At 45.8% G+C, this 22,778-nt stretch overlaps 1 protein-coding gene across 5 annotated transcripts in view; it reads right to left on the reverse strand.

The window, feature by feature from the left end:
- The window catches only part of DTNB (dystrobrevin beta), a 263,193-nt gene that overhangs the window by 158,890 nt on the left and 81,525 nt on the right, over positions 1-22,778 (reverse strand). For all 5 annotated transcript variants that reach the window (XM_049784478.1, XM_049784477.1, XM_049784475.1 and 2 more), the window contains exons 6-8: positions 19,490-19,644; positions 10,977-11,082; positions 5,963-6,129 (exon numbers count right to left, since the gene is read on the reverse strand). In XM_049784478.1, the coding sequence (XP_049640435.1) occupies positions 5,963-6,129; positions 10,977-11,082; positions 19,490-19,644 (428 nt within the window). The remainder of the gene's footprint in view (positions 1-5,962; positions 6,130-10,976; positions 11,083-19,489; positions 19,645-22,778) is intronic.

Consider the following 22,778-nt stretch of genomic DNA (forward strand, 5'->3'; position numbering starts at 1 on the left):
GCTAACTCTTGGCTCTGAGTTCAAGGGACCTAACAAGTTCAGGGGACCACAGGGGGTTGCCGGGGATCAAACTTGGGTCTGTTGTATGCAAGGCCAGCACTATACTCACTTTACTACTCTTCAGGCCTGTGGGACTCTGGTTTTTTTGTTTTTTGTTTTTGTTTTGAGGTCACACCTGGCAGCGCTCAGGGTTACTCCTGGCTCTGCACTCAGAAATCCCTCCTGGCAGGCACAGGGGACCATATGGGAATTCAGGATTCAAACCACCATCCGTCCTGGATCTGCTGCATGCAAGGCAAATGCCCTACAGCTGTGCTATCTCTTCGGCCCCAGGACTCTTGTGTTAAGTCCTTTTTATCCACTAGTCCCCTTTTAAATGTAAGCTCCATAAAGGCACAGACTTGTCCTTGTCTGTTCCGGGTAAGTCCAGGACAGAGAACAGGGGGGCAGGCAGAGAGAAGTGTTGTACAGAGACTACCAAATAAGGATTTGTTAGATAAACACAAGTAAGCAAACCTCACAGCAAAAAATGTTCAAGCGAATTCATTTTAATTGCTTTTGTTTTTGCCTGTGAAGCAAGAAAGGAGGCCACGTGTAGAGAGAAAAGTGGGGCTAAAATGCTTTGGAAGACTGGAGACTTTGAACCCTACAAGGAAATGAAAACAAGAGGAGCAGAGACATGTAATCACCCTGCAACGCTGAGGGTCAATACAAAGTCGCTAATGAGCATCTTCGCTCTCCCTATCTGCCCTGCCGCAGGCTTTCTCCGGAGTGCCTTGGAAAAGGCAACGACACGTAGCTCCAGTCATGAGTGTGTTGACCAAGACAGAAATGAATAAACTAAATACAAGGTTGTAGGACATCAGAGTTTGTGGTTTGGGAATGAGGTGCCGCATCCAAAACGGAAGGAGAGATGTCAAGAAAGAGGGCAGAGGGGCCGGGCGGTGGCGCTGGAGGTAAGGTGCCTGCTTTGCCTGCGCTAGCCTAGGACGGACCGCGGTTCGATCCCCCGGCGTCCCATATGGTCCCCCAAGAAGCCAGGAGCAACTTCTGAGCGCATAGCCAGGAGTAACCCCTGAGCGTCACAGGGTGTGGCCCAAAAACCAAAAAAAAAAAAAAAAAAAAAAAAAAAGAAAGAGGGCAGAACCAGAGAATAAAGACTGGAAGGAGAAGAAATAGTGTCATGAGAGTAGGGGGATACGTTGGCAGAAGTGACTGTGGGGTGTCAACAGAAGACAAGAAGCTTGCAGCAGAGATTCTGGAAGGACAGCAGACAGAAGTGGTGAAATGGTCCAGGGAGGGAAACTGAGGAAGCAGATGTTAGAGGTTTTCAGTGGACAAGCAAACTGGCAGACAAAGGGAGATAGGCAAACACCTGGTCAGACATTTAAAGGTTTGAAAAAACAGATGGTGAAATCCCCTAAAGTGACCAGGGATCAGGTGCAAGTTTGACCCAGGCTAAAGGAGAATGACCAGAAGGTCAAGAAACAACAGACCCAGCACCAAAGGACAGAAGCCTGCTTGCTTTTCTTTTTACTTTAAGGCATTCAGTGCCAGATGGTTTGTCGTGGGATCCGGGAGCTTCTCTCCAGTGGAAAGAGTGACCGCAATGCTACACTGCAATGAGACAAGTCCCACCAGAAACCAGGCAGCTGGCAAAAGCACCCCCCAGACTCCAGCAACCTTAGTTGATGCCTCATTTCAGCCTAGCAAGACCTCAAACAAAGAAGGTGGCCAAGCCACTGCGTGCACTTGCAACCTGCAGAGCGAAGGAAACAGCTTCTGATGTCCTGAGGTGCTAAAGAGCTGACGGTGCTGAACTGCTCAGTGAGACAGAAAGAAAACAACAATCAGAGTGGTGGACCCCAGGCTGACCCCCGTTTATACACGCTGTCCCCGCAAGATGCAGAGGCCCTGGCATTTTTTGGCAGTCTGGTGCAAAGGGTAAATATATGATCACTCAAAAAGTCATTTCATCTCCCAACTCCAAACTACACACAGGGATTTGAGAGCAAGAACAGCCGTAAGCCTGCAAGGACCATGGGGGTACAGAGTCCAAGTCAGATTAAGACAAGGGGGGAGGTGAAAAAATACCACGAGGGCCCCAAGTCAGACTGCAGGTGAACAAAGGGCGGCAGCTCTAGCGTTGATGTTTTGTTTTGTTTTGGGGGGGAACACACCTGGTGGCACTCAGGAGTTACTCCTGGCTCTGCACTCAGAAATTGCTCCTGGCTTGGGAGACCTTATGGGACACTAGGGATCAAACCTATGTGGGTCAGCTGCATGCAAGGCAAACACCCTACCACTATGCTACCACTCTGCTGTATTGATGTTTTAGAGCCAGCTCCTGGTCAGCTGCTGGGATGTTGGGAGCAGGTGCCAGGGACAGAACTGGGGGCCGGGGCAGCTGTACAAGGTCCTGAGATGTGGACACCTCCATGGGGTCAGGGTCTTGGCAGTGTCACTGGACTGTGGCCAAAGGCCAAGAATCTGTCCACTGCCATGCGTGTCTTCCTATATTTAATGTTGCTGTTCATTACAAGTGGGCACTCTGTCTTGGGCCTTTTGGGGACCCCCCATCCTTGTGGCCAAGTTCTGTGGCGTGAACTCAATGGCTCTTCAAAGCTGGCCAGGAGCTGCCCAGAGCACACCTTTTCTCTACCAACTCATCTTGTCTCCAGGATTCTGGAGATGCAGGGAGAGGGACAGAAATTGCATTTTGCTTTACCAAGGTCAGTGCAATCATTGCTGTCCCAGGCCTGTGGTGTCATCTTCTCCAGGGGAAAAGATGCACAAACAATTCTAGGGGCATGTGGAGAAGCCTGTTGTGTGTGTGTGTGTGTGTGTGTGTGTGTGTGTGTGTGTGTTATGTGTGTGTGTGTGTGTTTCTAAAAGAAATCAGTACCAAGCAGCCATGCTATTAACAGGAAGTTGAATCCAATCCAAACACTTGAGGGGCTTAGAGGAAGGTGAGGCGTTCGGTTGGCAGGTGGCGTCTGCCCTCTGCTGGGTAGGACAGTGAAGCGTCGCCGCAGTCACTCAGTTACGTAACCTCCACCGCCCACGGGTGCGGGAGCGAGCATTGCATCTGGAACTGTGCCCACGCACACATGCACACAGACATACACACATGCCTGCCATGGAAAATACAGGTGGGCTCCCCCAGGGTTTCTCTTGGTGGGGTGCAGAGCAGGGAGGGCTGGCATTTGCAGAAGGCCAGATGGGGATGTGGGGACTGGAAAGGGATGTCGCTGTGTTTATGTCCAGCCCTTCTGCTAGCAGGGAAGATTTTAGAAGCTTCAGTTTTTCAGGGGGAAGAAAGAAAATGATGCTGAGACCGATGTGCTCAGAGCCCTTGATGACAGAGTGAGGGGGGCCAGGGAGAGTGAAGCCACAATTCGTGCTGTAAGGGGAAAGGGAGGAGGGAGAAGGGAGGAAGGAAGACAGGGAGGACAGAGCTAGAAGAGAGGAGGGAATTGGAAAAAATGAGTATGGTCAGAAAAGGGGGACAGATTAGGGTCAACGATCATTTAACCAAAATACCATCTGACATTTGGCTTCCTCCAAATCAGAATCACTTAAATATGGTAATAAACTCCTCAGTGAGCCAGGAAGGCGCCAGTAATCATGCAGTTCCTGCTGTGCATTAGAGGCCCAAAAGCCCACTCCGGTACCCAGGGAAGATGTCCTGGAGGGGGGGTGCCTCACGACTGGTGGGGTCCTCACATTGGAACCCTCTCGGACAAGGTCATCTGCGGCCACAACAGTCGCCCACACAGAAGAGTCTGGTTACAGGGCCAGCACCGTGAGACAATGTCTCCCAACATTGTGACCAATGCAGCTCCCCCTTCCCTGCCTGGTGTCCCCAGATGACGGTCCTTCTCTTGTGTTCTGCTCACAGCAATGTCCCAGGACTCACAGGCTCAGATGGCCTTGATGACCAAGGCTGGCCTCCGCCAAGGATGCATTGAATGCGGGCCCAGTGACCCAGGGAAGGCCCCCAGGCTTTTTCAGCACCTCCAGCTCTGGCCCAGATATCAGGGAGCAAATGGGCTAGCCCCCCGTCACTGCTTTCAGCCTAACCTAGATGCCCCCTCCAATCCATAGGGTAATGAGGAGTCTATGCTTTTTCCAAACGTGCTTTTTATGTTTCCAAGTGTTTTTTCTTTGTTTTGTTTTGTTTTGTTTTGTTTGTTTTTGAGTTATACCTAGCAGCGCTCATGGGTTAATCCTGGCAGGCTCTGGGGACCATATGGGATGCTGGGATTCAAACTACCTTCCATCCTGGGTTGGCTGCATGCAAGGCAAACAGCCTGCCGCCGTGCTATCTCTCTGGCCTTGTTTTCAAGGTTGAAAGCTGCATGGAACAAAGGAGTTAGATGTCTGCCTCCCAGCAGTGGGGAAGACCCTGTGTTTTACCCTCCATGGTTACATCCGGCATGGGTCACACCAGGCAGCGCTCAGGGGTTCCTCCTGGCTCTACACTCAGAAATCACCCCTGGCAGGCTAGGGGGACCATATAGGTTGCCGGGATTCGAACCACCGACCTTTGCATGCAAGACAAATGCCTTACTACCATGTTATTAACAGTCACCTTTCAAATAGCAGTGCTGGGGGGAGGCTGGTTCACCACTGACTGATCCCCAGTACTTACAAATTCTATCATTCTTAGCACCATTCATATGTTTTTCAAATTCATTTCCACAGGGCATTTTTTTCCTTTCCCCACATTGGCTGTATTCAGGGCCTACTCCCGGCTCTGCACTCTGGGATCACTCCTGATAGGCTCAGCAGACCATCTAGAGTACTGGGTATTGAGCCTGGGGTCAACAAATAAATGCTCTACCCACAGTACTACTGTCCCAATTCCCATTCCCAGGCCGCCAACATGGAGAGAGTAAAATACAGTATTCCCCCCAAATTTAGAGAAGCATATATTTAACTTGTTTGTTTCTGACAGCTTTCTTCATTACATTTAAACCCTGAAAAAAAAAAAACATGAGAAAAAGAACTTTCTTTGGTGGGGGGAGGAAGAGTAGGGACCATTCTGGCTCTGTACTCAGAAGTGACCCCTGGTGGCGGGGCCATATATGATGCCAGGGTTGGCAGGATGCAAAGCAGGCACCTTAACCCCTATGCTATGTCTCCTGGAAAAAGAACTTTCAGCCTTTTGTAAAGATCAGAGAAAAAAAACATTTGGGGTCACATCACGTTTCTTTCTTAAATAAACAAAACCTAATTTTTTTTTCTTTTAAGGGGAGCATAGAAACTTTTTATTTTTTGGATGAAAGACAAATGCATATCCTATATCCCATTGCTCAGAGTTTTAAATTTCTAGATTTAAGAGCCAGAAGGATAATGCAGGGCACCTGCTATTCATGTGCCTGATCCAGGTTGGAGTCTACACACCACAGATGGGGGTCCTAGGGCATTTCCAGCAGAGTGGGGCCCACTCTGAACCCTCGAACCCATGCACCAAACCAGAGATCCAGTAAATGGAGGACAGCTGGGAGGTGGACCCCAGAAACTCCTGAGTACCTCCTGAAAAGCCAAAAAATATTCTATTTTTTTGTTTGTTTTTGTTTTGTTTTGTTTTGGGGCCACACCCGGCGATGCTCAGGGGTTACTCCTGGCTGTCTGCTCAGAAATAGCTCCTGGCAGGCAGGGGGGACCATATGGGACACCGGGATTCGAACCAACCACCTTTGGTCCTGGATCGGCTGCTTGCAAGGCAAACGCCGCTGTGCTATCTCTCCGGGCCCAAAATATTCTATTTTTAAGTCTATCGATGACACATTACATTATTAATCCCTCCACAATGTATCATATTTTTCATTCTAAAAGACACACCTGACTTTTTTTTTTGAGGGGGAAGTGTGCCTTGTGGTACAAAAAATACAGTAAATATTAGAACTGGGAATGTGGAGCCCACGGCCTTACTGGGGACCCTGGAAGCAGTTACCCAAGACGAGTGCTCCTTCATCTGGTGCTGGTTGCTGTGGGGGCCACTGGCGTGGCCTCGCCAAAAGCAGTTCTGGCAAAGCTGGTAGTTGTGGCACTGCTGGCACCGGTACCGGAAGCCCATCATGCTCTCGCAGTGGCAATAGGAGCACTCCACGGGGTGGAAGACTGGAGGGAGCACAGGGAAGGGAGGGAGAAAGAAAGAACTTTCATTTGGAGTTTCAGTACCGGCTAAACAATGTCCACATAAAGCAGCAAAAGTAAAACCCCACCTCCCGGCCGAGCTATAGCACAGCGGTAGGGCATTTGCCTTGCACACAGCTGACCCAGGGTGGACCTGGGTTCGATCCCCAGAGTCCCATATTGTCCATCAAGCCAGAAGCGATTTCTGAGAACATAACTAGGAGTAACCCCTGAGCATCACCGGGGTGTGGCCCAAAAAACAAAAACAAACAAACAAAAAAGCCCAAAAGTGAAGACCCTGCAGGCCCAAAGACTCCAAACCCCCTTTCAGCTAGTTCCTCCAGCTGACCACTGATGGTAGAAAGGAGAAAACTCAGTTCTCAGATCCTGGGACAAAGATCTATGAAAAATATCTCTAAAGGAAAAAAAAATGCAAAAAATGAGACATGCTCAGAACCTACACAGGGGCCTGAGTCCCTTTAGCTGACTGACCCCCAGATCTTGAGTTCAGTGAGAACAAGGCTGCTATAACTCATAGGATAAGCTCTGGACTTGGGATGAACCTAAACATCTACACAGTTTCTCTTCCAAAAGCAGCCCAAGAAGGGTTTGGTCCGTGAGTGGAGCAGGACCAGGAGGAAGAGCAAAAAAGCAGAGGAGGAGGTCAGAGTGATAGCACAGAGGAAGGGCGTTTGCCTTGCATGTGGCCAACACAGTACAGACCCAGATTCAATTCCTGGCATCCCATATGATCCCCTGAGCATGCCAGGAGCAATTTATGAGCTCAGAGCCAAGAGTAATCCCTGTGCGCTGCTGGGTGTGACTGAATGAATGAATGAATGAATGAATGAATGAATGAATGAATGAATGAAAAAAAGAAAAGCAGAGGAGGGAAGGACCCAGAATGCAGTGCCAGGACAAGCACGGCCAACTTCAGACATAGGTTTCCTCTGGCCACGTGAAGCAGGTGGCAGTGGTTATGGATCAGAAAACCAATGGGAAAGGAGCAACTGTTCTGGCAGAAGTGCACATCCAGCAGTGCTCAGGGATGCTTGAGAACCATGCAGTATCACTACCCAAATCAAGGGCTTTATCATGCAAAGCATACACTGCTATCCTCTCCACCATCTCCCCAGCATCTTTTGGGGCTGGAGAGATAGTACAGCAGATAGGGCATTTGCCTTGCATGCAGCTGACCCAGTTTGATCCCTAGTCCCCCCCACTGTCCCCCCAACCTTCTAGGAGTGAGCCTTGAGCAAAGCAAGAAAGCCCTGAGCCAACCCAGGTGTGGCCAGAAAAAGCCAAAACCAAACCAAAAAAACAATTATGCATAATGAAATATATATTAATCAAAAACTTAAATATAGTAGCTTCAATATTCAATATTCAAGTGATGGATTTCACTAGAAATGTTCAAATAATTTTTATAAAAAAAATCTAAAGATGGGGCTGGTGAGGTGGCGCTAGAGGTAAGGTGTCTGCCTTGCAAGTGCTAGCCAAGGAAGGACCGCAGTTCAATCTCCCGGCGTCCCATATGGTCCCCCCAAGCCAGGGGCAATTTCTGAGCACTTATCCAGGAGTAACCCCTGAGCATCAAATGAGTGTGGCCCCAAAAACAAAATAAATAAATAATAAATAAATAAATAAATAAATAAATAAATAAATAAATAAATAAAATTTAAAGATATCATTTAGAACTTGTTTTTACGAAATAAAGGTATATAAATGATAAGTAATGTGGTTTGGGGTTGGGTTTTTTTTTTTTTTTTTGCTTGTTTTGGGGCCACACTCAGCAGTGCTCATGCTCAGGGGTTACTCCTAGCTCTGCATTCAAGAATTACTCCTGGTAATCCTTCAGGATCCTATGAGATGGCAAAGATCGAATTCAGGTCAGTCACATGCAAGGCAAGTGCTCCACCTGCTGTACTGTCTCTCCAGCCCCAAGTAATGTGTTTTATTTCTAGACATTTCAAAGGTTTTCATAATATATGTGTCTAAAACAAGTTCCAATACTGGTCTCTAAAATTCATGTTTAGAAATATAGCTGTTTCATAATGTAAAGTGTCTTTAAAAACATGTTGTCATACACAGATTTTGTTATTAACTTTTTTTTGATAGCAAGCATTTTGTAGGACATCCTAATTCATTCTACTGTTTGAGAGAAAAAAAATGAGGTGCTTTGGAGTGACCTAGTAGAGGTGGTTCGTTAAGGAACTAACTAACTAACTAACTAGTCTTGCAGCCCACTGTCCCAGGTTTAAATTCCTGGTACTAGATATATATATGGGTCCCTGAGCACCACCAAGGGTCCCTACTGAGCAAAGTGTCAGGAATATCCCACTGCACTACCAATTACAACCCGAACCTCACCTCCAGAATTTTTTTTGTTTTTTTTTTTGGGGGGGGGGGCACACCCGTTTGATGCTCAGGGGTTACTCCTGGCTAAGCGATCAGAAATTGCCCCTGGCTTGGGGGAACCATATGGGACACTGGGGGATTGAACCGCGGTCCTTCCTTGGCTAGCGCTTGCAAGGCAGACACCTTACCTCTAGCACCACCTCACCAGTCCCCAGAATTTTTTTATCAATTGGTTTAATATAGTCAAGAGAGAGGTCAAAGAGATAGCACAGTGGTAGGCATTTGCCTTGCATGTGGCCAACCCGGGACAGACCCAGTTCGATTCCTGGCATCCCATATAGACCCCCGAGCTTGCCAGGACCGATTTCTGAGTACAGAACCAGAAGTAAACTCTGAGCATCACCAGGTATAGCCCAAAAATCAATCAAGCAATAAATAAACTGCTTTAAAAAAAATAAAAAACATAGTCAAGAGAGTCCAGACCTTTTGAGGGATGGACAGGAGGAAAGATTGGTTTTGGGGCCACACCTAGTGATGCTCAGGGATTACTCTTGGCTCCAGAATTACTCAGGGAACAATATGGGATGTGGGGACCAAACCCAGGTTAGCTGCGTGCAATGCAAACATCCTACCTGCTGTACTATCATTCCAGCCCCTAGATTCCAGACAGTTTTTTAAAAATCCTCAGACCAAGGATGTGGGCCAGTGGTAGAATATGTGTTCTGCATATGTGTGGCCTTGGGTTCAGTCAACAGTAACAACAAAACTCTCATCAAAGGACTTTACCCTCGACAATAGAGATTATTGCCAGTCTCCCAAAGGGAAAATAGAAGGTGGATGCTTCTCAGCATCACCTGTGTGAATAAGGAACAAGCCAGGTCTGAGTGGCAACCAAATATACAGCAAAGGCCTCCTCTTTTCATGGTCTCAACCTTCCAACATGGAGACCCACAGATGGCAGCAAGAATCTTAAAGAGCTGTGGGCCGAAGAGATAGCACAGTGGTAGGGATAGCACAGGGATAGGGTAGAGATAGCACAATGCCTAGCATGCGGCTGACCCAGGACGAACCTGGGTTCAATTCCTGGCATCCCACATGGTCCCCCAAGCCAGGGGCGATTTCTGAGCATAGAGCCAGGTGTAACCCCTGAGTGTCACTGGATGTGGTGAGAGAGAGAAAGAGAAAGAGATGAGAGAGAGAGAGGAGAGAGAGAGAGAGAGGAGAGAGAGAGAGAGAGAGAGAGAGAGAGAGAGAGAGAGAGAGAGAGAGAGAGTCTTATAGAGTAGGTAAGAGCAAAGTACCATTTCAAATCCAAAGAGACAGAAATTAAGTCAATTTCCGGGGAGGAGAACACATGCTGACTCAAGGCAAACAGTGAAGGAAAACTTGAGGAGTAGAGGGGCTGGGACAGAGTCCAGCAACCTGATCCAATCCCTGGCACATGATCACCTGTGCACTGCAGGGTGTGGTCCTAGAGGCACCAAAGCAGTTCCAAGTATGACCCAGGTTGACCCTGACACCACAGGACTCAAATGGCCCTGTAGGTCTGGGTAGCACAGCACCACATCCTTGGGCAAGCACTGAACCAAGGTCCTGGCTGACCAAGTATCCCCTGGATTGGCCCCCAGACCCCCAAGCATGCCCTGGGAGGTGAGCACTGGAAGTCCAGTATATTTGATGGGAAATTATTTCCTATAAAAGATTCCAATTCTGTTTAGTATTGCTGGCTGATAAAGGGTTTTTTACCCAATTATTTGAGATATAATTTTTTAAACTCATAAGGAGAAGGGGAAAAAGGAAACCCTGGGCTCCATCAGGAGGCGTTTAAAAACCGTCTGAAATCATCTGAGCTGCAAAGCTGTTACTCTCTTGGTATCTTTTCTTTGTGACACGACCAGCATCCCACCCCCAATCTGCACACATTTATTTTGTTTTTGTTGTTGGTTGGGATTTGGTTTTGGGGCCACACTCAGCTGCACTCAGAGGTTACTCTTGGCAGGCTCTGAGGACCCAATGGGATGCCAGGGATCAAACCTGGGTTGAACACATGCAAGGCAAATGCCCTCCCCATAGTGTTATTGCTCCAACCCACTTCGTTTTGTTTTTGAGAAATAATTATTTTCCCTTAGAAAAGTAAAAACCGGGCCCGGAGAGATAGCACAGCGGCTTTTGCCTTGCAAGCAACCGATCCAGGACCAAAGGTGGTTGGTTCGAATCCGGTGTCCCATATGGTCCCCCGAGCCTGCCAGGAGCTATTTCTGAGCAGACAGCCAGGAGTAACCCCTGAGCACCGCCGGGTGTGGCCCAAAAACCAAAATAAATAAATAAATAAATAAATAAATAAATAAATAAATAAAAACCACAATTTCACAGGATGGTGTGCCAACAAACATTTCTTATCATTTTCAGCAATGACCGCTGAAGACACTATGAGTGAACCTAGTCCAGACCCTTGCAGAAGGAGGCCTGCTTACCGTTTTCCACATGGGCAAGCCGGTGCATGAGAGGCAGCCAGACAAGGCACTGGGGAGGAGGGTCAGCCATCATTGTGTCCAAAAACATGTTTAGCATGATCTTCTTCTACAAAGAGAAAAATATGCATGTTACACATTATTAAGTCTATGCTAAGCCTCAAAATCCAGTTAGGTTTGAATTCTCCCAACGAGGCCTTGAACGAGTGACAATAAATATGGAAGCATGATAAAAAGTCATTTTACTCTAGTACAAACATTGCTACCCCCTTCTACACACATATGCTTCCACCTACGCTGTTGTTATTGGTCTTAGAACAATGATATGGATACATGGAACACCGATTACAGCTTCCATCACAAAGATATAGAATAAGCTGTCCCCCACCCAAAAAAAGAAAAAAAAAAAGAATGAGCCAAATCAGAATCATAGCCAAGACTATACCAAGGTGTTCTTCATATTTCTGTGTGTGTGTGTGTGTGTGTGTGTGTGTGTGTGTGTGTGTGTGTGTATGTGTGTGTGTTTGGGAAAGAAGGGTTAGACCACACCTGGTTGTACCAAGGTGTTCTTTATATTTCTGTGTGTGTGTGTGTGTGTGTGTGTGTGTGTGTGTGTGTGTGTGTGTGTGTTTGGGGAGGAAGGGTTAGACCACACCTGGTTGCCATCAGGAATCACTCCTGATTACAACAATAGTGATGAAACAGAATTCCTAGAACCGCAAAAAACAAACAACAAAAGAAAACCTCTCTCCTAGCCTTTGCCCTATGACCTACACAAATAGCAAGATCTTCAACTACAGAGGCGAGATGTCATTGCCCACATCTGAGCAGAAAGTCTTCTGGCACTATAAAAAGACCTTGGGATATGTAAAAAGAGTGAGTACAGAGCCTGGCAGTATGCTTCAAAAGCAGAGAAACCATGTATCTTTTAGGCCAAGGGAATTCCTGTTCTAATTTCCCCAATGTTTACTGTGCATATGCAAAAAGAAAAAAAAATAAAGAAAAGAGGAAAGGGAAGGAAGGAAGGAAGGAAGGAAGGAAGGAAGGAAGGAAGGAAGGAAGGAAGGAAGGAAGGAAGGAAGGAAGGAAGGAAGGAAGGAAGGAAGGAGGGAGGGAGGGAGGGAGGGAGGGAGGGAGGGAGGGAGGGAGGGAGGGAGAAAGGGAGGAGGGAGGAAGGGAGGAAGGGAGGAAGGGAGGGAGGGAGAGGAAGAGAGGGAGGGAGAGGGAGGGAGGGAGAGAAAGAGAAAGAAGAAAGAAAGAAAGAAAGAAAGAAAGAAAGAAAGAAAGAAAGAAAGAAAGAAAGAAAGAAAGAAAGAAAGAAAGAAAGAAAGAAAGAAAGAAAGAAAGAAAGAAAGAAAGAAAGAAAGAAAGAAAGAAAGAAAGAAAGAAAGAAAGAAAGAAAGAAAGAAAGAGAGAGAAAGAAAGAGAGAGAGAGAAAGAAAGAGAGAGAAAGAAAGAAAGAAAGAAAGAAAGAAAGAAAGAAAGAAAGAAAGAAAGAAAGAAAGAAAGAAAGAAAGAAAGAAAGAAAGAAAGAAAGAAAGAAAGAAAGAAAAGAAAAGAGAGAGAAAGAAAGAGAGAGAAAGAAAGAAAGAAAGAAAGAAAGAAAGAAAGAAAGAAAGAAAGAAAGAGAGAGAGAGAGAGAGAGAGAAAGAGAGGAAGAGAGGAAGAGAGGAAGAGAGGAAGAGAGAGAAAGAGAAAGAGAAAGAGAAAGAGAAAAAAAGAGAGGAAGGAAGGAAGAAGAAAACCCTTTTTTAAGAAGTTGCTGGTCTGTTTTTTTTCTTTTTTTCTTTTTTCTTTTTGCTTTCGTTTTGGTTTTTGACTTTTTTTGGTTTGTTTCTTCATAGCTGATGGTTTTGGTTTTTGGTTTACTCTTTTTTTTCTTAATCCTTTTTTTTTTTTTGTTATTCCCTTATTGGTTTTTGTTTTGTTTTGTTTTTGTCTTGTCTAGTTTTATATTGTTTTGTCACCTTTTTCTTCTTTTTCCTTCTTTCCCCTTTCTTCTTCCAAAGGGATACTTAGCACCTAGACAGACTCCTTCCATATCCCTTCTTATATCTTCAATAGCGCCACATTACTAGAATCACCTTGATCAACATCATAATTGGAGGGAGAAAAATGGATGGTACCAAGACCAGACAGTCATATGTCCATTTGGTGGAAATAAAATTGATCGGACTTGAATACAAAATCCAAAGTCAACGACAACAGATACCCATCTACATCAAGCCATACATGGGAGGAAACAGTTACAGGGGTTAAGGAGGGGGAAGAGGGATGCATGCTGGGAACAGGAGGGGAGGGAGGACAACACTGGTGGTAGAAATGCCCCTCATTCATTACTACTATGTGCCTTAATATTACTGTGAAAGATTTGTAATATTCACTTTGCCCACAATAAAAAAAAGGAAAAAAATACTAAGAAAAAATGTATAGTTTTGATTATTTTAAACTAAGTATAAGCAAAAATTAAATGTATCCTGGAGCAGGAGCAATAGCACAGCAGGCAGTGTATTTTGCTTCGCACAGAGCCAACCAGGGTTCAATATCCTGCATCCCATATGGTCCCCCAGCATCACCCAGCATGATTCCTGAGCACAAAGCCAAGAGTAACCCCTGCATACCAACAGGTTGTGGCTCAAAAAAAATTAAATGTATGCTATCATCTGTTATAAGCTTAATGTACTTTTACTTACTAAAACTCCCATTTCACAAGGGCTGAAGAGTCACCCAAAGGCAGAGGGCATTCTGTGCATACATCTTCTGCCTTGGAGCCAATCCTTGGACACACATATCCACACACACAAACACATACAAATCATGATTTTCCCAATCTAGTTATAATACTAATACTACCTTATCTTAAAAAAAAAAAGTTCTGACATCTCACAAAGTTGTTTTTCCTTTTCAAATCTCCAAGATGTAAAAGAACAATTGCAGCAGATGTCTCTGAAGAGCTTCCTCCAAATGACACTGAGCTTCTGGGCACCAGCTGTGCCAGACCACCCTGGCAGTGCTGGGGGTAGGGGTACTCAGGGCCACACCCGAGATGCCTCAGATCAGGCTGGGGTGAGGCACACAGCCAGGGAGTGACCTCCCCAGCCCTCAACACTGTTTGTAGTTTAAGTTTCCAGTGCTATATATGCCATTGATTTATACTTTATGTAAATCATTAATCAATTATTCTGAATTAATTAATAGGTCTGAATAAGCACAGTAGAAGGGCTGGAAAGACCTGATGAGAGTCAGCTGGGATCGAAACTGAGGGATGAACCAGGAGGAGGAGCAGGAGTGTGGATGGAAGTACGGGGTAGGGCTGGGAGGAGTATGGGGCAGTGGAATGGCAAGAATCTCTATCTTTCTGTACTAAATTCCGTGTGAACTGAAGTGTTAACTGCCGATAAGATACTAAGCAAAACAATAAGCTATAAGACACACCCAAAGTGCATTTCCAAAAGCTCTGCTGAGGCCTCACTGTCATTTGTAGTCCCCTAAAGCAAAAGGGTGACGCCACATACCCTCAAGTACTGGTTGTGGCTCTGTCCCATCCAATGGGAAGGAGTTGTTTCATGGGTCCAGGACTAAGGTAATGCTTCCCAAATTCAGGTCAAGCCTGCCCCCTCCCCCAGCCCTCAGGACACATTCTGGAAACATGTTTTGGGAAAACCAAGTGTCCAATCATTTTCCTAAGAAATCACACATGACTATCTTTCCAGAAGCTCTCAGAAGCGATGCCATGCCCTGGCCATAGTGTTCTCAGGAAGCTGGTAAAACCCTCCTCTCTGCACCACTGCACAGGCACCAGGCCCAGCAGTGATGGGTCACCTCTGGCCCAAGCACATGACCACATGGTGAGAACCCAAGTCTCTTTCCATGGGCCAAGAATTAAAGGAGATTTGCAAAAACACCAAACAACCCCACGCTTAAATATGTTTGTTTCAGGGGTCTCAAACTCAATTTACCTGGGGGCCGCAGGAGGCAAAGTCGGGGTGATCCTTGAGTGCAAAGTCAGTAGTTAGTAAGCCTTGAACATTGGGGGGTATGACCCAAACAACTAAAACAAAACAAAACAGAAAAAGATTCCTCTAGGGCAGGGCCACAAAATGTTGTATGGAGGGCTGTTTGCGGCCCTCGGGCTGCGAGTTTGAGACTCCTGGTTTAGGGAATATAGTTGTTTTTCACTGAAAGCATATTTATGTTAACGAGTATATTTTTGTTTTTAAATCACAATAAGCATTGCTTAATTTTTCAAATTTAACTTCTAAATGGGGATACTGATAGGTATACCCGACATAAATCCACCATAAATCTTTGGGTGGAAGTCCCCAATATTTGACTATAATGAGGCCAGGAGATCACAATCTTGGAAAGCAACTGGCAAGGAAGTGTCTAATTGAAAATTCTGTGGCTCAGCAAAAACCTGTGTGAAAGAGATTGCTTCCTTTTTCTCCCATTTTGCTTTTTCTCTGAGTCGCACACATTCAAGTCACCTTAATTTTTACAGCCTTATATAAGTTGTAACAAAATCTGCAATAAAAAGCAAATACATAAATTCCCACAATTCTCATTTTTCTGTACTTCCTACTTAACCATAAATATATATCTATAAGTTATATACCCAGGGTAAATAAAACCTGTCACATTATTTCTCTTACCATTCAATTAAACGTTATAGGTTTTCTCTAAGGTCTTCATTTCCTTTTTGGTTTTTGGGCCACACACTCCTGAAATACTCAGGAGTTACTCCTGATTCTGTAACTCTGTACTCAAGAATCAACCCTGGTGGTGCTCAGAGGACCATATGGGATGTTGGGGACTAAACCCGTATCAGCTTCATGCAAAGCAAGTGCCCTTCCCGCCGTATTATCGCTCTGTTTTAGAGAGTTAAAAAAAAAAAAAAAAAACCCTTAAGGGAAGAAATCTGAATAGGCCTCTAGAAGTATGAAAGTGTGTTTTGTCCTAAGAAAGAGAAAATTGGGCCAGAGCAATAGCACATTTGCCTTGCACGCAGCCAGCCTGGGACAAACCCGAGTTTGTTCCCGGCATTCCATATGGTCCCCTGAGTTTGCCAGGAGCAATTTCTGAGCACAGAGCCAGGAGTAACGGAGTGCTGCCACATATAACCCAAAAACAAAAAGAATAATACTGTATTCTTAATTAGGTATCTAAATAATAATAATAATAACAGTATAATAATACTGTATTCTTAATTAGGTATCTAAATTAATAAGCTATAGGATGTCATAAAATCTCTATAGATGTAAAAAATAAAAGCACTCAATGATATAAATGAAACGTCAATTCGTTGTTGCAAATGTATAAAGTCCCTTAGGACAGGACTAAGCCAAACTTTCTTACTCTATAGAGGGTGAGTAAGCGCCATGAGTGACTGTCATATTCAATGCCAAGTTCTGAGGAGTCTGTCTTATCATTTATTCATTGATTTTTCTTTTGAGGCCAAACTTGGCCTCAAGGCTTACTCCTGGCCCTGTATTCAGGGGTCACTGCTGGCTGTGCTCAGAAAATCAGTGTGCTGGGAATTGAACCTGGTTCAGCCGAATGCAAGACAAGCAGCCTACCTACTATACCACCCTATCACCTTGAAAACCCTGCAAGAGGCCGACCACCCACAAACCATGCCCCCTCTGGGAATTCACTCTGCCGATGGTGTCTCCTGGGCCCCTGCTGTCCTCTCTGCAAGCATCCTGGCAGCCTTCACCAAAGGCACATTCTGGTAAGAAAAGGCTAGGCAAGATGCCACCACGGCTCATTGCCCCATGGTGTGACCGTACTTCTAGGTGCTGGGCAAAGGGTAGGGGACCAGGGTCAGGCTGGGGAGGGAAGAGTGATGAGGGGGCCAGAGAGGAAGTGGAAAACAGTAGTGTTGTGATGAGCCTTTTACAAACCACAGAAGGAATCTTGATAAACAAATCCATCTTTTCAAAAACTGATTGAGGAGCCAAAGTGACAGCACAGTGGGAGGGCGTTAGCTTTGCACACAGCAGATCCAGGACAAACCAGGTTCGATCCCCAGCATCCCATATGGTCCCCCTAGCCAGGAGCAATTTCTGAACGCATAGCCAGGAGTAACCCCTGAGTGTTGTGACCCAAAAACCAAACCAAAGGGGGGGGGCAGAGAGAAAGCACAGTGGTAGGGCGTTTGCTTTAGACAAAGAAGGACTGTGGTTTGAATCCCGGCATCCCATATGATCCCCTATGCCTGCCAGGGGCAATTTCTGAGCATAGAACCAAGAGTAACCCTTGAGCGCCGCTGGGTGAGACTCAAAAACAAAACAAAATAAAAAAAAAAAAAAAACCTGACTGGGAAATATAAGGAGAAACAGAGAGAAGCACAACATTACTGCCAAGAGATCATGGCTTCATTCCTCTACACTGTATGTTCTAGAGCAAAACCCTACACCTCAACTCCAATCTCAACGCCTTTGGGTTGCTAGTTCAGAACTGCAGGGAAGTGAGTTGTCCTGTCTCCACTGTAGACTAAAGTCCCTACCTAGGTGCCCCTACCCTGAGATCAACAAACCTTCTCTACATTCAAAAGTGATCCCCAAGGGTGTTTTGGGGAGCAGAGAGTCACCCAATCTAGTTACTGGGGTCAGAGGGGCTGGAGCATAGGCTGGCCCTGCTGCCCTCCTGACTTGACACAGGCTACTCTCCCTATTCTCTTTTTGTTTTGTTTCATTTTGTTTTGTTTTTTGGACCACACCTGGTGACACTCAGGGATTACTCCTGGCTATGCGCTCAGAAGTTACTCCTGGCTTAGGGGACCATATGGGACACCAGGGGATCGAACCGTGGTCTGTCCTAGGCTAGTGCGAGCAAGACAAATATCTTACCGCTTACGCCACTGCGCCGGCTCCTATTCTCCCTATTTTTATAGGTGACCTCTCCAGAGCCCCCACACCCACCAAGACCCTCCATTCCTGCCTCTGTCTTAATGTCTGGAAAGGCCTGTCTCAGGTCTCCATTATCTGGACACTGTTGCTCCACCCTTTAGCGCTGTGCCTGGGCTGACGTGACTGCACTGCTATGTATTTTCAAGGAGGTATCTTCCCAAATAGGGTGAATGCTGTCTTGTTTGGCCCCTAAATCAAAAAAGTCTTTTGAAAGTTTGTCACTTGGGGCCAGAGTAATAACACTTGAGTTTTCCTTGCACGCAGCTGCTCAAGACAGACCTGAGTTCTATCCCCGGCATCCCATATGGTTCCCCGAGCCAGGAGTAATTTCTGAGCACAGATCCAGAAGTAACCCCTGAGCATCACTGGGTGTGGCCCAAAAACAAACAAAAAGAAAGTTTGTCATTTAAAAAAAGAAACAATAAAATAAATAAGGGTGATGAGCATTAATTTGAACACAAAGTTTGTTCTCTGAGTTTCTGCCCTTTCTAGAGCTTTCTAGGTCTAGCATGAAGCTCCTTTGACCACATCTCTATGAGCAAATAAAATCACAGTCAGGGCTGCCTCTGCTCGAGTCCCACGGAATACGAGGAGCTTTCAGAGATCACTCACACCCACAGGAATAGGACACCGGATGACACCCAGAGATAAAGGGACACCCAGACTCTTCTCTTTTCCTATGAAAGTGTCAGAACTAAATCAACCCTTTGCACTCCTTGTCTGCAGTGCCCAGGAAGCAATGACCCAGCACAACACAGATTCTATCAGAATGTCTATCAGATTCTCACATTTCACAGGCCAAAAACTCATCTGGGAAAATAACAGGGCCTGGTAAGTAGCAAGGACATAACACTTTATCTGAAATATCTTCATCTAAGTGACTCTATTTAAACATCCTTGAAATTTTAGTGACTTAAAATATTTCATATACTGTCTGAAAAGAAGACTTTCCCTCCACCCCTCCTTAGAGTTTTATATTTTTTAAACTTTATTGATTAATTGATTGATTGGTTATTGGGCCACACCCAGTGGCACTCAGAGGTTACTCCTGGCTCTGCACTCAGAAATCACTCCTGGCAGGTTGGGGGACCATATGGGATGCTGGGAATCTAACCCAGTCCCTCCCAGGTCAGCCCCATGCAAGACAAATGCCCTGCCGCTGTGCTATCTCTCCAGTCCCCTCCCTAGAGCTTTAATGTGATTTAAAATCCCCTGTCCTCTTGCTGACTCACAGCTCTTTTTTCCCCAACACACATACCCACACACAGCCACACTATCCATCCTTGCATAGGAAACAATGAAAGGCAGGGGGAAGGAGGGGAGAGAGGAGGAGGGGAAAGGTGGAAGAGAGGAGGATGGAGAAGGAGGAGAGATAAAAAAGAGGGAGGGAGGGATGGAAGGGAGGAGGGAGAGATAGGGGAAAGAGATGGAGGGGAGAAGGGAGGGATGGGTAGGAGGGATGGGTAGGGGAAAGGATGAAAGGAAGAGAGAAAAGAGAGAAGGAAGGGATGAAGGGGAGAGATGGAAGAGGAGGAAGGAGAGGAGGCAGAGGGAGGAGGGAAGGGAGAGAGCACTCTCAAGTCCTCGCCTCCACCCTGTCCTTACCTGCTGAGGGAAACAGGTGCGGACCGAGTGTTCCGTGTAGCCAAAGGAAGGTCCCTCAAAGACAGCTGTTGGGAGCTTCAGAACTTCCTTCAGAAACTGGTCAAACTTGCTAAAGACCAGCAAACCATTGGAATCTGACATCTGGGAGAAAATATCTATGAGAACAAAACCAAATAAAGTCAAACGAAAAAAAATCTTTTTTTTAATAAGTGGTTCTATGTTATTTGTACATTAGCAAAAAAAAAATAATAAGAAATCTCAAAAACAAGTTTGGCTTCAGTTAATATTAAGATGGATTTTCACTTGCACTATGTGCTGCTAACAGGGTCTCTTTCTCCCACCAACTTAACTTTCTGTCAAAGCATCAAACCTGTCTACCTCTTTAAGTAATTGGACCACTGCATAGTCGAGAACCTTTACCTGGTCTATTTACACCTCAATTTTGTCCCAAAGAGAATTTGGAGTAGCATCTTTATCTCACAGCATTTTAAAAGTATTATTTCTAGGGCCCAGAGAGATAGCACAGCGGTGTTTGCCTTGCAAGCAGCCGATCCAGGACCAAAGGTGGTTGGTTCGAATCCCGGTGTCCCATATGATCCCCCGTGCCTGCCAGGAGCTATTTCTGAGCAGACAGTCAGGAGTCACCCCTGAGCACCGCCGGGTGTGGCCCAAAAACAAACAAAAAAAACAAACAAAAGTATTATTTCTAGGGCCGGAGAGATAGCATGGAGGAGGTAGGGCATTTGCCTTGCATGTAGAAGGACAGTGGTTCGAATCCCGGCATCCCATATGTCCCCCGAGCCTGCCAGGAGTAATTTCTGAGTGTAGAACCAGGAGTAACCCCTGAGCGCTGCCGGGTATGACCCAAAAACCAAAAAAAAAAGTATTATTTCTATAGGACATAAGCAAGCTTGAATGTATGAAGATGCTAACGTACTGATGATGAGGAAAGAAAAAAGATTGTATCACATTTGTATAAATACATGCTCAATGTTTGCCTGTAAAGAAAGAGACTGAGAGAATGTTTACATATTTCAATTTGGGGCTAGAGTAATAGTACAGGGGGCAGAGTATTTGCCTTGCACAAGACCCAACTAGGTTCGATCCCTGGCACCTCATATGGACCCCCGAGCCTGCCCTGAGTGATCCCTGAGCACAGAGCAAGGAGAAACACCTAAGCATCACTGGGTATGGCCCAAAAACAAAATCCAAGAAAAATAATTTGCAGGGTAGTCACACCCGGCAGCACTTAGGGGTTACATCCTGGCTTTGCAATCAGAATTCACTCCTGGCAGGCTCAGAGGACCATATGCGATGCTGGGATTCGAACCAGGGTCCATCCTATGTTGGCCGTGTGCAAGGCAAACACCTTACAGCTGTGCTATCGCTCTGGCCCCAAGAAAAATATTTTCAATCAATGATTTCCAAGCTATAATAACAGCTCATAATAACTTTCTAGCCCAAAATAACTTTAATAATAGAAAATCCTAATTTTATATAAAGCCCAACTCAACACAAAGAGTGGTGAGTGCAGTTATAAAAATAACTACACTGAGAACTACTATAAACATGTGAATGAATGAGGGAACTGGAAAGCCTGTCTAGAGTATAGGTCGGGGAGGAGTGGGATGGAGGGAGATTTGGGACATTGGTGGTGGGAATGTTGCACTGAAGGGGGGTTTTCTTTACATGACTGAAACCTAATCACAATCATATTTGTAATCAAGATGTTTAAATAAAGAAAAAATACAAAAAAATTAAAAAATGATGTTTTAAAAAAAAGATAAAGGAAAGGAAGTTTCAACAATATTACTGTATTTAATATTCTCGAATAAAGTCTCATCTCCAAAAAAAATCTTTTCTCCTTAAAACAACAGGTAATAAGAAAATAACTACGAACAATCTAAAGAAATATGGGGCTGGAGTGATAGAACTGCAGTAGGGCGTTTGCCTTGCACACAGCTGACCCAGGACAGACCTGGGTTCAATCCCCAGCATCACATATGGTCCCCCGAGCCAGGAGTAATTCCTGAGCACATAGCCTGAGTGTCACTGGGTGTAACCCAAAAACCATAAAAGGAAGGAAGGAAGGAAGGAAGGAAGGAAGGAAGGAAGGAAGGAAGGAAGGAAGGAAGGAAGGAAGGAAGGAAGGGAGGGAGGGAGGGAGGGAGGGAGGGAGGGAGGGAGGGAGGGAGGGAGGGAAGGGAGGGAGGGAGGGAGGGAGGGAGGGAGGGAGGGAGGGAGGGAAGGGAGGGAGGGAGGGAGGGAGGGAGGGAGGGAGGAAGGGAAGGAAGAAAGGAAGGAAGGAAGAAAGGAAGGAAGGAAGGAAGGAAGGAAGGAAGGAAGGAAGGAAGGAAGGAAGGAAGGAAGGAAGGAAGGAAGGAAGGAAGGAAGGAAGGAAGGAAGGAAGGAAGGAAGGAAGGAAGGAAGGGAGGGAGGGAGGGGGAGGGAGGGGGAGGGAGGGGGGAGGGAGGGGAATGGAATGAAAGTAAGCAAGGAAGGAAGGAAGCAAGGAAGGAAGGAAGTAAGGAAGGAAGGAAGGAAGAAGGAAGGAAGGAAGGAAGGAAGGAAGGAAGGAAGAAGAAAGAAAGAAAGAAAGAAAGAGAAAGAAAGAAAGAAAGAAGAAAGAAAGAAAGAAAGAAAGAAAGAAAGAAAGAAAGAAAAGAAAGAAAGAAGAAAGAAAGAAAGAAAGAAAGAAAGAAGAGAAGAAAGAAGAGAAAGAAGAAGGAAGGAAAGAAGGAAGGAAGGAAGGAAGGAAGGAAGGAAGGAAGGAAGGAAGGAAGGAAGGAAGGAAGGAAGGAAGGAAGGAAAGGAAGGAAGGAAGGAAGGAAGGAAGGAAGGAAGGAAGGAAGGAAGGAAGAGAAAGGAAGGAAGGAAGGAAGAGAAAGGAAGGAAGGAAGGAAGGAAGAGAAAGGAAGGAAGGAAGGAAGGAAGGAAGGAAGGAAGCAAGGAAGGAAGCAAGGAAGGAAGCAAGGAAGGAAGCAAGGAAGGAAGCAAGGAAGGAAGCAAGGAAGGAAAGAAATGTGAGCTGGGGGCTGGAGAGACAGTCCAATGGTTAGGACACTTGCCTGGCACATGGCTAACTGGGTCCTGCTTGCAGGAGTCCCAGGTTTGATTCCAGGCACCACATAATTCCCCACACAGCATTGGGAGTGACCTTGAAACAAAAATCTAGGCTGGTAAGTCATTACCCCTTTACTCCTAGTCCCTTTCTTCCTTCTGCTACCTGGCGCATGGCTGTGATGGCTGGAACTCCAGCAGCCCAGTTGGACTATGTGAAGATCTCAGT

Source organism: Suncus etruscus, chromosome 12 (genome assembly GCF_024139225.1).
Source record: "Suncus etruscus isolate mSunEtr1 chromosome 12, mSunEtr1.pri.cur, whole genome shotgun sequence".
Lineage (NCBI taxonomy): Eukaryota > Metazoa > Chordata > Mammalia > Eulipotyphla > Soricidae > Suncus > Suncus etruscus.